The sequence below is a fragment of the Doryrhamphus excisus genome, chromosome 10 (genome assembly GCF_030265055.1).
Source record: "Doryrhamphus excisus isolate RoL2022-K1 chromosome 10, RoL_Dexc_1.0, whole genome shotgun sequence".
In the NCBI taxonomy this organism is placed as follows: domain Eukaryota; kingdom Metazoa; phylum Chordata; class Actinopteri; order Syngnathiformes; family Syngnathidae; genus Doryrhamphus; species Doryrhamphus excisus.
This window is the reverse complement of record NC_080475.1, coordinates 17388124-17401449: the sequence shown is the minus strand read 5'-3', so window position 1 is coordinate 17401449 and position 13326 is coordinate 17388124. Positions and strand designations below refer to the sequence as shown.

The following is a 13326-nucleotide window of genomic DNA, read 5'->3' as shown; positions in this document are numbered from 1 at the left end:
AACATAACTTTAAGTGTGTCCAATGTTTTTCAGCATAATTACCAGTACCCACCCATCTTTCCATTCCACTAAATATGAAGTTATGGAGTAAATATGAATTGTTTATATTTATAACAATGTAAATATGCACATTCGCATAGAATGATAAAAACGGTGATAGTCTAATAGTTCGCCAAATAATCTACTCTGGATGTCCTTTTTATATTGTGGGTTGTGTCCAGAGATTCAGAGGGTATTTATAGTCTTGGAGAGGAGGGCTATCATGGCGCCTCAAGTGGCTGCCAGTGGTATTACACAAGCAGCAGGACCGCTGCGACTCGCCACTCCACAGGAAGGATGTGATCCTCCTACATCAACACTCCATTCATACACAACGCACAAGAAAGAAAAGCTGGACCAGGAGGGGTAAGCTCAACTTTTCCCCCTGTAAAACATTACCCAGACGTGGCTGAAAGTATTGTATTTATACTGCTGGTACTGACGCCTGGAACTGAGCGACGGCACCCGGGTTGGTGTTTGCACCCAGAAGAACTTCATTCAAGGCTTTTGTCTCGGGTATGCTAGCAAGCTAGCCCGGCTGGTTAGCATCGGCTACTTTGCTTTAGGTAGCGCCCGTTTGTCGTCGCTTCTGGTGAACAATTGAACCTTGTTAAAACACAAATTGTTTGTCCATGCCGTCTTTCATGACGAAAAGCTTGAAAATGTGACGAATGTTCACTGCTCGTTAGCAGCAACGCTGCTACAGTTTGAACGTCCTGCAACACGAACGCCAGAACCCTTCACTGCAGCAGGCTGTTTTAACTCCTTCGAGGTCCATTTGTCTGTCTAATTCCTCACTAGATACACAAGTAGACACTGACAACATAACTGGCCGACTAAACATTATTCCAGTGTTTAATCTAACCGGCAATCTATTTAACCTCACCCTTAGTTGAATTACGCATTGACCCGAATATAAGACGGACTTGGAACTGTAGCAATGTTACACATTTTTGTGTAATGTGTGAAATCAAGTCTGATTAATTGTTTGATAAAACGTGACTGAAATGTTAATTTGATACAGCTTTCACTTCTCTCCTGTGAGAGCAGATTTCACATTAGAATATGGTGCCTTTGGTCCCCATCGCTTTAACATTGAGTCAAGACAAAAACTGTGATGGACCTGTCCAGCCTGATCTGTCCAGCCGAGTTGATTGTGTGCCACAGCAGATAATCCAACTTTCTTCCCTGGACTTTTTTTCTTTGATTTCAATGTACGTCACTTAATTTTCCTCGCACAAATTGTGGTCCAGCACTCAGTATAAATATGATATGAAATTAAAGATGAAGTAGTCATCTAGTCTAAAGTCTGTTCGATTGTTGCAGTCATGAATTAGTGCTTTTGCTCCGTGACTTACACAAAATAAACATGATGAATAAAAAAATGTTCCCATACAAAAGGGGCCCTGAGTGTATTTGGCTTAGTGGCTTGTGTTGTTTTCATTTGGGCAAAAGTCGCATAAAAAGTCTCATAGTGCGAAAAGTTGCAAGCTTGCCAATATGATGCAAGCTTTCATGTAAATGTGCTTTGCAAACATCCAAGTAGTGCACTTCTATTAACTTCCCCGTGTGTATTCATGCCTTTCAAACCATGACAGCACCTCGGTTGGTTTTACTGTTGAAATCCGCTAATGGACTTCAACCATGGGGGTTTCTATTTTTGGATCTTGCCTGCATGGATGCATTGTACCACCCTGCCTCACAGTGTCCGCTTTCTGCATGTGAGATAGCGGACAGCCATTTATGTATTGTAGCTGGCACCCTTTAGGAGCATTGGGGGTCAAGTGTTAGCAGATAGCAGGCTTGTGCGACGGGATGTTTACACTTGTGGATTTCAGTGGCAGGATCTGGCCTCTTGCGTTATTTTCTAACCACGCCCAGTTGCTCATCAGTTTCCTATATGTATGATGATGAGTGGGCAGTGGGTCATCTCACAGCCTCCTGCTTGGCTTGGCACAAGCTTTTGACGCCCTGTCAGCATTACCAGGTCGTATAGTAGCCTTCTGTTGTCACTTTGGGCTCTAATATTCTTAGACCAGGCACAGAGCCTACGCCGCGACAACCGGGTGTGGCCAGCGCACTTTGCAATTTTCGTGAGCAGCGCAGCACGGTGCACCCACGCCCCCGGTCCCTTCCACCGGCGCAAGTAGCAAAGAGGGAGGAGAGAAAGCGTGGGGTGGGGGGTTTAACACAGACCAGTGTAATCTTAACCAACCAAATGAACGCCTCCCATTGCCTTTAAATGCGCCACATACTCCACCTTGTGGGACATGTCATCTGTTCCAGACAGTTCTATTTTCCTCCAATCGACAGCAACAGCTTGGATATGAAGACAGAATTTGGCGACAAATCCAGCAGAGACAAAACAGGCGGCTTACACTAGAACATAGTTTGTCATAGTTTGTAGTTTGTAATATTGCTGTACCTTAAGTTCATGATGTGATTCACTTGTTACATTCTAGCTTTAAGGGCTGACGCTTACACCTTACCAAGTTTCGACGCAAATTGGTTGAGTTGAGCAGGACTGTCTGAGTTCATGCCTCAAGTGGTGACAACAAGACATGACCTACTTATCAATCTTGTTTTCACAATCCAATTCATCCCCATTGTTTGTCAAAGATGTAGCCATTGTAGTCGGCACGGTCCAAGCGAGGAGGCCTTCATACAAACATTCATACAAGGGCAACTCACGGGCATCCAGCAAGTGCACGGTACCGTGAGTCGGTTGGCACAGTTGTTACCTCTGCCAAGCACAAAGTATGAGGCAGGAGTTCATATTGTTAGTGGCCTGTGTTTGGACGTTACCCCACTAAGAATGGATTGTGAATGCTCCAATGCATGAAATGCTTCTTTGTTGCGCCTATTGCCGCCACTGTAGTGATGGCTTCCTAATTTTACTGTTCCTTGTTATATTTTCACATTCACAGCAAAGCTATTGAAGGCAGGATTGGACTATTTTGACCACTACATTATTGTAGTACATATCGGTGCACTACTAAGTGCATTATTAGCAAATACAGTACATGCTAACGGTAAATCGATTAATCGAAGGGGGTTTTGATTTTGCCAGACTCTCTTTACCACACAGGCTGGATGACAAGAGGGTTCACTCTTTATAGTGGCAAAGGTATTTCACATTGGCAGTTGAATATTTGGCTCTGTAGCAACCGCATTAGTTCTCCCTCACTCTGCCTGCTCTTCCATGGCACAGGAGCTTACATGGGAAGTATGGCTGTAATTTTTGGTTGTTTATATACAGAAGATGAACGTGGAACATGATAGCTTTTTGTCCTGGCAGAACCACTTTTTAAAATGTTATCAAGTCAAAATAGATATGAATATGAATGACACTTGTTTAATATAAATTCATTAAAGCGGACCTATGATGCTTTTTACCCTTTTCTGGCCTATAAATGTAGTTAGAATGTTGTATTCTTGTGTTAAACCACGCCAAAGTTTCATATAATGAGATTTGTGCGTTTGGAAGTGAGAAGTTTGAGATGGCTCAAAACACTCCTCAAACCTTTCCTTTGTGATGTCACAGAGGGGCTGACGTCCTTATATGGTTCACAATTGGAAGCACTTTGGGCTTGTGGCCAATCACAGCGCAGTGGGCATGCTGAGAGGCGGGCCAAAAACAAAGGTTTTCTGTGCAGGTTATTGTGTGTAGCTGCTCTATAGGAGACCATAACTCCATACAAAGGTGGAAAATGAGCATAATAGGTCCCTTTTAACTAGGTTGGGTATAAAGCAGCACCTCATACTTGGTGCATGATAGCAGGGATCCAATACGACAGCAGCTGACCTTGGAAGGGGGGGGTTGTGGTGGGGGTGAGACCTTTTCCTTTTCGCTCATCCACATTAGCTTTGCCAGCTTCTTTTATCGCCTTCTAATAAACCCTCCTCCCTTCCCCTTCCTTTGCCTATATTTTTCCTCATGCAGACTGAGAGTGAAAATAGGTCATTAGTTAGACGGCGAATAAGAGATGGAGGGAGCAGATGGGGATGGGATCTGTAAGAAAACTACTATTAATATTAATGAGCCCATGCCAAGTGTGTAGCTGGTACTGCAGAGGGTTTATTTCTGTCTCAGTTTTTTTCCCGTGTGTGAGATAATCATTTTGCAACACCACAGTTGCATTTCTGTACGTCCTCTCCTGGCATTTCTACATGTCCAGTATGTAGTGTCCTCTTAGCTAGCCTTAAAATATAACGGGTCCTCAGTCAAACAGTAGCGCCGGATGAGATGTTGGCAGTCAGAAAATTGTCTCTGACAGACTGTGTCATGGTCGCTTATCCTCTTGTCAGATAGAGTGGGGGCACCACCGTGTCTGTCCTGGTGTCTGACGATAATGTTGTCATGGAAACCAAACCCATGCCCAAGAATTGGTGGGTTGCTGTACACTATAATAGGTGCAGTGCCTGCAAGTATATTCATTTGGCTAAGAAACATTTCAAATATTTGTAGGTTAGAGTCTCTTCTATGCTGACCTTCCTGCTGACTACTGCACTGCTGCTGTGTAGCTGAGGTTTTGTGTAACATGGTGGTGTGTGTGTGTGTGTGTGTGTGTGTGTGTGTGTGTGTGTGTGTGTGTGTGTGTGCAGAGCCACAGGAGCAGGGGGGATGAACCGCGAGGAGGCGCCGGGGAAGTCTCCTGAAGACATGTACATCCAGCAGAAAGTGCGGGTCCTGCTCATGCTTAAGAAAATGGGATCAAATGTACGTAACATGACATAACCCTATTCCAGTACAGTAGATTTCTGGTTTTCATGGGGGCTCTGGGACCACCAGCAAATGGCAAAAGAAACAGAAGTCATTGTTGCACACACTTCTCTTATCTCTTATTTATCTAATAAAAAAACAATTGTATACGGTGTACATTTAAAGGGATCGTTTGCAATGATTGCCCGGCCGCTAGAGGAGCCTATGCTAAGTGCTGGTGTTAGATTTTGAGCCAGAAAGCCTGATATTGATATGACATTTTTATGCCAATATGGTCAATAATGTTGTTGTATCACTAATTATGATGGATTTACAAATGATCGGTTCATGGTACAGATAAGGATTGACTCCAGGGCCAATATTATAGGAGTGAAACATGAATATACTTTAGAGTAGTCAATGTACAGCTTGTCAGTATATATTTACTATTACTGAAAGTAACACAGCCATTATTGTCTCAATAGCTGGCAACACAAGCGAGTAGCAAGATAATTGTCTTGTTGTGGTGGTAAAGTCATGGTCTAAGGCTGCTTGAATGCTGCCGTTATTGGGGAGCTGCACAAACAAATTGCAACATGTACTGGGACATTGTGAAGCAGAGCATGTCCCCCCCTCCCTCGAGGAAACTGGACTACATAGCGATTTATAATAATGATTAGGAGCCCAAACACACCTCCAAGATGACACACCTTGCTGAGGAAGGTGGACAGGAGGAGGGACTGCATGGTGTCTGTCATCCATTTCATGCCCAAGAGGATTAAGGCAGTGCAAGATTACGATGGTTCCCCACACTAAATATTGACACTTTGGCCCAATTTGGCCATGTTCACGCTGAGGTGTGTTGTCAGCTATTTAAACCGTAATAACTGTGGTTTCAGAGACCAGTACAAGCTGTAAACTGACCAGTCACTTATATCCACGTTGTTTCTCTGTTATCGTCCCTTCAGAAATGTGACGGGTCTACCCACTTATGTGAGGTCTGTATGTGTTGAGGGAAATGTTGTAATAAAATACTTTGACATTATGTACTGTACAGCTTACACCAAGTGAAGAGGCTTTTCTCCGGAATTATGCAGGCGTGGTCCACACTCAGATGAGCCAGCTACCACAGCACAGCATTGATCATGGTAAGGCTGACACACACACGCACACACACATAGCATCTAGACAGTTATTTGCTTCACATTCACATCACAGTGGTACCTTGTCAAAAAAAGTAAAGACAATTCCTCTCCAGTGTGCTCGTCTGGCGTATTCCCTGACCATCAATCCCACTCAGTCTCCCACGGTACTGTTGGCTTACTCGCACAGCAAACAGACTGGAAACAAATGAATCATCCTCTGTGTACTTGGTTTCAACCAGCTGCTTTTCAAACATGACCTGCTCAGAGCTGCAACCACACGTCTGACCCCTGTCAACATGATAAAGCACGCCATGACTCATATGCTGACGTCTGTTGTATTACAGCCATCTAAACTTGGCCGATACTTGTTTCTGCCACTAGGTGGCGCCGCTTACCCTTCTGGGCGCCCACCTTTCGTTACTCTTTGGATGGTCACAAGATGGTGCTATCAGGATGTTTTCAGGAGAGTATACATGATGTTGCCCAGTCCATCAGTGCCACTGTGGAGCTGCAACATATGTTACACATATGAGGAGGCTTGTGATGCACACTCACAAGGAAGTTTCTTCTACATGCCCTTGCTGTGTCCTGATGCCCTTTAGAAAATACACGTGTCATGCCAGTGCAAGTAGAGAAGAGCCTCATTAATAATCAAGCAACATGACTGGCAAAAGGTGTTCCCAGTGTGCATCATACATCACAGGATCAGACACATTTAGTGTCGTTGGCAGCCTGCCACTCCCTTCTCCCCCCGCCTGCACACTCATAAATAATTAGTGGTGTGCATCTTATCTAGAGTGCTGTGATCAGGACTTGGGGAGCTAACTGAGTGTTGTTAATCACTTGTAAATGTTCTGCCATGCGCTCATGGGCATGTGTTTAAATGCCATCAGCTCATTCCAGATACTACAAGCGCTGCTCCACTCTTGACTTACTCTTTAGATGTTTTCTGTTACTTCCTTCCCTCTGCCGGTGTGATCGTTAGCGCTCATCACATTGTTCAGGTCTTCTAATTATTTATACATGCTAATTATTTACACACCAGCACAGACACTCGCAATGTGGGAAAAATTGTTGAAAAGTGTTGAACGGCATTCTTCCATATTTGTCTTTGTTAGATTTTGGCTTAGACTGGAATTCTCCACGCGCCAACTCAAGTGTTTTGTTACACAGCAATATGCTGACTGGGAGTGTATTCATGCCATCGGCATTGCCTACCGTAGGTCACATCGTCCCCTTAAAAGTACAAAACATGCGTCCTATGGGAAAGTGTCATGTGTCAGAGGCATCCTCATCCATTGGACACCAGTGAACATGGCGAGATGTCGATTACGTCGTTAGTCATTCTGTATCGTATGTGTCTGATAAGAACAGAATGGATGCCGTTGCAGTCGGTGTCATGTGACCACAACAAGACAGCATGTTTTCCTTCTTGTTAAACCGATACTGGAAGAAACCAGCTTGGAGGTGGCTATGCCGTCAGTGTGGAATGTCTCAAGGTGGCTATATTTGCATTTGACATGGTTTAATTGGCTCATTAGCATATGTGCAAACATTGAATGACGGGTTGCACTTTGAAATATCTTTGAGCGGTCCAGAAAATGGACGGGTGGATGGAAAGATATCGTTTCTTCACCATTAGTCATGGTGTTAGCACCTTGATTTAGTTGTGGACAGTAATGGGAGCTGATTAATGGGGCCATCCTAAATACGTACATTGAACGTCTTTGAGCATGACCAAATGTAAATCCAAGGAAAACAGACGTATCACATCTCAACACTTTAGGAAGGCAGGAGCCGTCGGCCCGCCTTCATTTGACAAAGGGAAGGTTTTTCCTCCCTAAAGCAGAAGGACGCCCGAGAGCCTCACAAAGGCAGAGAGAGATACGTAAAGGAGTTGCCATAGCAACCCCGCCTGTCCCGGGAAAGCTGAGCTCCTCTGTGGTTTCCAGCGTTGCCGCGACAAGCCGTAGTGCAAGATGGGAATATTTGGTGTGATATTTTAATTATCTTGACGTTTCTTGTCTCCCTCAGCTTTTGTCATATTTCCATATTGCCAGTTTTTACATCAGTGACCTTGAGAAGCATTACGACGTATTATTTTCTCTTTTTGTTTGACTCTGTTGTTGAATGTTTTGAATTTGCAAGTGAAATGTCAGCATTCTTCTACTCATTCCAGCAGGAATTGGAGCAAACAAACGGGCTTAACTTTAGTCTCAAAATGCTTTAATCTGCCTCTCCAAATGTTCTTGCAAGTCTTCCTTCTTGGATGTTCTTAATCGACCTCTTTCTCAGGCTCCCTGGATGGGATCTGAACCAAACCCTGGCCCAAATTGATCTGAAGGCTTGGACCTGATATTGAAAGTTTATTCCCCAGAAGCAAACACGTGTTTGTGTCCCAAAGAAATAATCAGAGCTTTCTTCTGAAAGTCTTTGTTGGACCAAAGTTCATTACTGCTGCCAAATATCTCACTGGGATAAAAGCGGGATTCCTTCCCCAAATAGCACAGCGACAAAGACCAAACCGTCTTCACCTGATTGGGTCTGCAGCAGAGATGGTGGTAGGTCAGCATGACATGTGCTCCTTCAGCGGGACTTGCATCCCAACGTACATTCTACCACATGCGGTGTTGGCCGAGACCAGCGTGTAGAGGAAGTAGCGCAGTCAGGGGTCGCAGGTGTGTGAACTCATGGAGGAGGTGATTGGTGCCATCCACGTGCTTGCCTCGTGCCGTGCAAGGTGTACTTCATGTGTACGTTTCACTCACGGGGGGGCGTACGTGTGTGGGCATGGTACGAGCCTTGTGCGGCCCACTCACTTGGAGTGCAAAGACAGAGCGTTGGTTCCTTTGGTCTGTCCGCTCATGATTGGTGTGATGGATTTATTTACAAACAAACCTGGTGCTGCATGTTTAGCTGCTGTTTGTCTTTCTGTGGACATGGATCACATGGCTGCTGCTGTTTATGTTGCTTTGGTGTCTGTAATCCACAATCAGTGTGGGGAGGGGTCCCGACTACAGCTGGACACTGCGTTGTGCTGAAACGCTAAAAGCAGTTTTCCTGGCAGTAGACAGCAGCAGCCTGCTAGCCGTTATCTGTCGCTAGGCAACCGCTTTAAGAGGCCACGTCTTTCCAGTGCATAAGCAAGAGCTGCTTTGTGTAGCGCTGGATTGTATCGAAGGCTGGGTCGGGTCTGAACATGACTTGCCAAGGAAAGTTACAAAGATGCAGCCTGATGTTGTTTGCACCTGCGTTCCTCGTTACATAACCTCATTAGGTCAGCCAATAAGCTCCTGAGAGGCTACAGCCCCCTCCAAAAACCTACATACCGCATACCAACATACTTCCATAGAAATGGGGGACGCCCTCCGTGGAGGGTCTGCTGCATGAAGAAACCCTGCCTTCCACTGTGATAGACTCCAGCTCACCTGCGAGCCTAATGAGGACGTGTGGTATAGAAAATGGATGGATTGCATACCATGATTGGCGACCCCCACTCCAGCCTCTCTTGACTCTCTCAACCTTTGACCGACAGGTGCGGAGGACGTGGTGATGGCGTTCTCACGGTCGGAGACGGAGGATCGGCGACAATGACCAAGAGGCCACGGGCACCTCTCCTGTTGTACACAACCCACAGCCCAAACCCTCAGCTCTGGGGTGGAGGATTGACCCGGGAAGGGCCGGGGGGGGCATCGGTCACCAACCTTGACTCCCTCCCTTTTTTATTTGTTTCATTTACGGGTCGCCATGGGTTGAAGCCTTCAAGGCCATCAGTGAAAATACTCAAAATGTAGTTTTATTTGAATGGGGGGGGGGGCTTTGTATTGGCAGTCTCGTGGTGTTGATAGTTGATACTTTATAGTCGTGTGTTCTGTCTGTGGACGTCATTGGGTCAAGTCAGCAGCCAAGTGGAACTCCGGGGGCCTCCTTTATAAAAACCGCAACATTAAACCCTCACTTTTATAACTTTTAGGTCATCACCCTCATTATAGAGCCCATTGAGTGACTCGTGTGGCTTTTGTTTTTCTACCAGCCTAGCATAGATGCCAACCATCCATCACCACGGAGTAGCTTCGTGATGTATGGGTGCATTCTCGATACGTCGGTGCAGGTTTTATAAATGAGGCCCCACTTTGCACTCGTGTTGCTTTATTAAGTGTGAATGGGGGGGGCACACAGTTGGCATTAAATTATTGTACAGATAGTTGGGAAAATCCAATAATGAACTCATTGTGCTGCGTTTTTTAATCTGTCAAATGAAATTAGCACAGTGAGGCATTTCATAAGTAGTCCTAATTTATTGTTTACGGAACTGAACCTGCATCCTCTCAAAATATTTGAATGACATGTCGCTAAACCAAAACAGAAGAAAGTGTGCTATTTCGGATCATACTGTATCTCTTGCACTACTATCAGCGGGATATTGGCAGAAAAGACCATGTTGATATGTTATATTCTCTTTGAATTCACTCAAGTGAGCAGGGTGTTTTTCTAGCAACACACTCAGTATTTAACGTGTTTGAGTACACTTTGTATAACTTAAGTGAATTGTAGCGTTTCAATGCCAAGCATGTCTGCCTCGTACGTTTTTGCGCTTTTAAAAAAGAAATAACATTTTGGTCCTTCGTCTGCTTGGTGTGTGAATGTGGTCAGAAATCAAACAGCCAACAGATGGGACATAGATGTCTTTATGTTTACCTTTGTTTTGAAAACATTCTTTTTGTGTTGTCTATGCATTATTTTCATTTCCTCTCAAGGTGTCTTACTGTACATTTTGCTTACCAGGGTTGCTCGGCAACCTTTTATGTGTGAGAGAGAGTGCATGCTGCTGTTGGATTATTACTGTGATATGTTGCCCAATTAGTCTTTTTTTAAGTGGGGGAGGGGCCGTGTGTATTAATTTTCATCTCAGTCAATATTGATTATTTGGTGATGGTTTTGTATGGCTGTTGACAATGTCTTTGACCTGAAGCTTCCAAACCGATACTGACTGAACCATTAAAGACATTTGAAACAGCAATGGTTGTCCTTTGGATGATGTAACCTGGAAGCAATCTCTTCTTCTGGTTCTAGTTAAGATTTATGCCGCAGTATTTTGGACTAATTGAAGGCTCTTTCAAGATTTTTTAGGGTAACGTATTAGACCCTACCCGGGACAGTGGCGGGTGGGGAGTTGAAGCAGAAGGCTTTATCCTGATCCTATTCTGTCACTTTATCCTGATATCCAGTATGCGGACCGACCATGAAAGCGGGGCCTGACGATCCTTCTGACTTTTTGGCTTCCAAGCTGGGGGTGTCAGAGGTTCCACGGGGATAACTGCTGTGTGGTGGCCAAGCATTCCTGTTCCTTTGATGTGGGCTCTTCCTATCGTGTAGCAGGATTCACCAAGCGTTAGATCCCACTAATGGGGATAGGCTGATATTCTTTGGTAAATGGAATGGATTTTAGATTGGACAATTAAATCTAAATTCACTTTATAGCATGACAGAGTGAAGACAATTAGATCTTGAAAGCTGAGGGAGCTAAAAGTGTGGTTGTAGTGGATTGTGCTGGGGAGGGAGGAGGAGGGAGGCAGATGAGGCCAATCGGTGCGGGAGGAATCCACTGCAGAGGAGGGAGAGGCACGCAGGCAGCGATGCAGCATCTCAGTCAACACTACTGACTGCATGCGGCCCACCCTCCGGCTCATTATGACTAATAGATGAGATTTTGTGTTTCCTTCAGCCCCCACCCTGCTGGAACAACTTTGCAGGCAGCAGCCTAAATACGCGGCTGTAAATAAAACATGCTCTTGTGTTTCTATGAAGACAGTCCTGGTGACGCTGCTCTTTACGGCCTTCCCCAGACTGATAGATCGCCATTCGTCTGTGTAGGTTTGTAGATTTTTTCTCATTGGCTATTTCAATTTGTTCGATTACCTCAAACATCGACCAGTCCGGGTGTACCCGACTGTCACCTGAAGTCAGCTGGGATAGGCTCCAGCATGCTAAAAAAAAAACCCCAAAGGAATCAGGAAGGGAGTAAACAAACCTGTACAAATGTTTTCCATCCTAGTAGAAATATCTGCTAGGCAAAAGGCCTTGTGCTGCATTAACTGTTGTTAGTACTTAGTACTTAGGAGTGGCTGATGTAGTAACCATCTGCTTTTTGTGCACCATAATACTACAGTATAAACTTACATATGAAATAGAGTAACTGTCCTCCTCCAGGATTCCCACGCCTGCGAGTCCACTCACACGTGGAGATGTCATCTCTGCAAGAACAGGAAGGGCAGCCTTGCATCAGCCTCAGGTGGGCTCATCTATCAGCCCACCTGAGGACATCTGTCAAAAAGCGCAAAATGTCACCTGCTTCCGCTTTCAAAAGGATCTTATAAGTTGCTGAAATCTTCATGATTTGACAAAAAGTGTTGTAATAATATGAGAGCGTGCAGCGCTCAGTGATTCCGTCTTCTCTTACTGAATTTATGATGCTGCCTTCATAATACATGATGCCGCTCTAAAAATAAGACTGCAGCCTGCTGGTCTATCCGGCTAAAAGCAGCCAGCCGCTCTGACTGAACGTGTCGGTCTGCTTAAATGCTGCATTAGGCTGCTCCTGTACACAACCTGAGCTGGCTTGCACTTTGACCCCTGATACATAACAAGGACAATGCTGTCGTTTGAATGCTGCCAATGTGGAGAATGACTCAGCAATTCAGTGCAGGCGCTGGATGAACTCCAATCATGCGTCTCTTGACATTTTCATGTATAAAAGTGGAAGTAGAATGTTAAATAGCGATAGCGCGCCGACGGTGGTGCTAGATGACCATGAGTCCTGGGATGCTAACACTAATTCATTCATTCCATCATCGGTATTGCTGCAACCATTGATCCAGGACAAGTCACTTGTTGCTAGGCAGGACTCCAGACACCGACCAATTGGCATGCAGCAGTTATGCAGTGGGCCGCACTGCCATTGCCCCACTGAGCAGAGAAAGGACAGGAAGAATTGGCAGGAACAGGAAGTCAGGAAAGAGAACTGGAATGATTGGACTTTGTTCAGTTCATCATTGAATCGTTTTGGATAATGCATTTTTGCCGAAAGTAGGAAACAAGTACATTTTGTCATTATCCGATTTAGTGTTTAAGGAAAATGATGTATTATGTATTCATGATGTATTCACTGTCCATAAGCCATACATAAACTATGAGTCACTCTCAATACTTTGCAGGATGCACCTTGCAGTCTTTAACTTGTTTCATAACTGCACGGTGCACATGTACACAGGGTTCCGTCTGCTCCAACCTGTCCTCTGCAGCTTACAAAGGTCAGCCATTTTGTTTCAAGCAGCCTCTGGGTGGACTCATTAGGACTGCGTTTGCAAATTGCCATGCATTGCTTTATTGATGGAAAGAGAAGAGTGCCAAAACCTGGCAGAACATCATGACCAATATGAT

At 44.9% G+C, this 13326-nt stretch overlaps 1 protein-coding gene across 1 annotated transcript; it reads left to right on the top strand.

Moving 5' to 3' along the window:
- The first annotated feature begins 260 nt into the window (after positions 1–260).
- ctnnbip1 (catenin, beta interacting protein 1) lies at positions 261–10923 on the top strand. The gene is made up of 4 exons (XM_058085500.1): positions 261–405; positions 4645–4759; positions 5799–5889; positions 9422–10923. The coding sequence occupies exons 1-4, from the start codon at positions 263–265 to the stop codon at positions 9478–9480; spliced, it is 408 nt and encodes a 135-aa protein (XP_057941483.1). The 5' UTR covers positions 261–262; the 3' UTR covers positions 9481–10923.
- Positions 10924–13326: the final 2403 nt, after the last annotated feature.

Coding starts and splice junctions, on each gene's coding strand:
- ctnnbip1 (XM_058085500.1), top strand. CDS start 263: ATGGCGCCTCAAGTGGCTGCCAGTGGTATTACACAAGCAGCAGGACCG. Junction 406..4,644: donor GAAAAGCTGGACCAGGAGGG/GTAAGCTCAACT, acceptor GTGTGTGTGCAG/AGCCACAGGAGCAGGGGGGA. Junction 5,890..9,421: donor ACAGCACAGCATTGATCATG/GTAAGGCTGACA, acceptor TTTGACCGACAG/GTGCGGAGGACGTGGTGATG.